Here is a 2,023-nt window from a genome sequence, read left to right as displayed (position 1 = left end):
TTTCATTATGTTGACACACACTAATTCGATAACAAGAAGCATACAAGATCAGATAAAAGTAGAATTAGAAGACATTAATTATAGTAACAGATTATAGATACTCAATACTTACAGATTTTTCTACATCTTCTCAATCCATTCAGGGAAACCTGAACTACCATTAGAGAAAGATATTCAAGTTCATAGAAATAGTTCCACTGCACTGACACAACCCATTGCTACAACAAAGTGCATAAAATTCATTCTTATTGTGACGATGAAGAAAACCAGAAAGCGGAACTGTTGAGACACATGACTGATCACAGTAGAAACATGAACAGAGCAATAGTCAAACTAAAAAATAGATACTACATAACACATCGAAATAAAACATTGGATTACAAAATGAATTAAATTCAAATATCATCGTGATGCACTGTTATTCGGTTTCAATCATTTTTTATAATATGGCTGTTTCTCATAAGTATCTTTTCAACCGCATCCTGAGTTCATATAAAGCGCTCGCAACATAATATACAGAACAGAAATACAGTTGCATTACCTCCTTGATGATATACCAATGAAGACAATTCAGCAAAAAATAAAGAAAGCTGAAATTATTTAATAAGTAATTAGTGTCATATAAACAAAATATTTTTTACCCACATTCTTTCCAGATATTGCGTTGTATTATCTTGTACATCTAAAAAGCTATATTTCTAATGTAAAATTTAAATTTCAAATTTACTAAAATCAAAGGCAACCAATCTACAATATTACTTACTTTACGTTGCACGTACGAATACAATAACAGATGTGCCGCTGATGGCGTTGCTAACTTACAATCTAAATATCTCGCAAATAATCATTTTGCGCAGCTGCTTGTTGGCCATCATTTTTATTGAAATTTCACGGGAATAAATAAGATTGCAAATCAACAGCAGATGAAAATAATTATGATGCATAGTGGCATCATCTTCTCATGATAGGTTTTTTTATATTCATTCATATGAAAATAAAATAATGTAAATTCCAAAAGTGAATTATATTAATGCAGTCATCTATAAATAAAAAAGAGAAATAGATACTTCTTCGTCTTCAGCATCTGATGTATATAAAACTTAGCAATAATAAGACTAGAAAAACACCCGCCAGATTCCAATCACCATATATGCAAAGTAACATGCATAGCATACCACCACCAAAATATCAAATCCAACTTACCAGTTATTCATGGATGGTGTTGAAGAGCGGAATTATAGTTGACCACGTGCTAGATTGACAGCATTGCAGTGAACTGAATAACCTAATGTAATCGAAGTTCTCTGATTAGATGTATAATACTAAGTAAATTATGCAAATGACTATTCACTTTGCCTCAGGAAGAACAACCGAATTTTCCATCAGTAATAGCGCAGTAAAATAAACATTATGAGCAACGTTATGAAACGAGACGATGAAATTTATTACGTTTTTATTTACACACTTCCTATTAGTACGTAATATGGCATTGTCATGCAAATATTTTTCCCTAAAATTACCTAAAAGGAAATATTATTAACCTGAAGCATCGCAAATTGCTAAAAATAAACGGAAATGCTATCACTGCGTATTTATGCATGCTGTGTAATTTAATTGCTTGAAAGTACAAGGTGATTCAATAATTTATATTTTATCAATGTTTTTCATCTAATCAAAATTATACGAATAATAAAAAATGGCTTCCACTGAAAATAGTTTCGAAAATAAAATACGTTTTCAGATTTATGGAAAATTAAACAGTTGCCATGAAATTTTATGATGATAACTGCGACAGAAATTTCATAATATACAATTTTATCTCAGCACAGAAATTTAACAAGTGCGCAGCGTAGACAATGTGAGATTAAACCTACCTGCAGAAATTAAGTAACTCAACGATTTGCGATGAATTCAAGAAACCTTATGCCGGGTGACATTTCTGTATTGCACTTCATGAAAGATAAAGAAAGAATCAGGAGTAGCCTGGATTTGGTTATGTTGCCTAGTCGACAGCAATTTATGA

The 2,023-nt window shown here is 31.1% G+C and overlaps 1 protein-coding gene across 1 annotated transcript; it reads right to left on the bottom strand.

The window, feature by feature from the left end:
• Positions 1-180: 180 nt before the first annotated feature.
• Positions 181-875, bottom strand: Tsp_10971 (conserved hypothetical protein). The gene is made up of 3 exons (XM_003380948.1): positions 823-875; positions 542-590; positions 181-333 (listed from the first exon to the last, which is right to left on the bottom strand). Exons 1-3 carry the CDS (start codon positions 873-875, stop codon positions 181-183), a joined length of 255 nt encoding a protein of 84 aa, XP_003380996.1.
• Positions 876-2,023: the final 1,148 nt, after the last annotated feature.

This window comes from Trichinella spiralis (genome assembly GCF_000181795.1).
Source record: "Trichinella spiralis strain ISS 195 chromosome Unknown Scfld2, whole genome shotgun sequence".
Classification (NCBI taxonomy): Eukaryota; Metazoa; Nematoda; class Enoplea; order Trichinellida; family Trichinellidae; genus Trichinella; species Trichinella spiralis.
The sequence above is the reverse complement of the archived record's forward strand: the minus strand, read 5'-3'. Positions and strand labels throughout refer to the sequence as shown.

Coding starts and splice junctions, on each gene's coding strand:
- Tsp_10971 (XM_003380948.1), bottom strand. CDS start 875: ATGATGGCCAACAAGCAGCTGCGCAAAATGATTATTTGCGAGATATTT. Junction 591..822: donor ATTTGCGAGATATTTAGATT/GTAAGTTAGCAA, acceptor AAATAATTTCAG/CTTTCTTTATTTTTTGCTGA. Junction 334..541: donor ATTGGTATATCATCAAGGAG/GTAATGCAACTG, acceptor TCTATTTTTTAG/TTTGACTATTGCTCTGTTCA.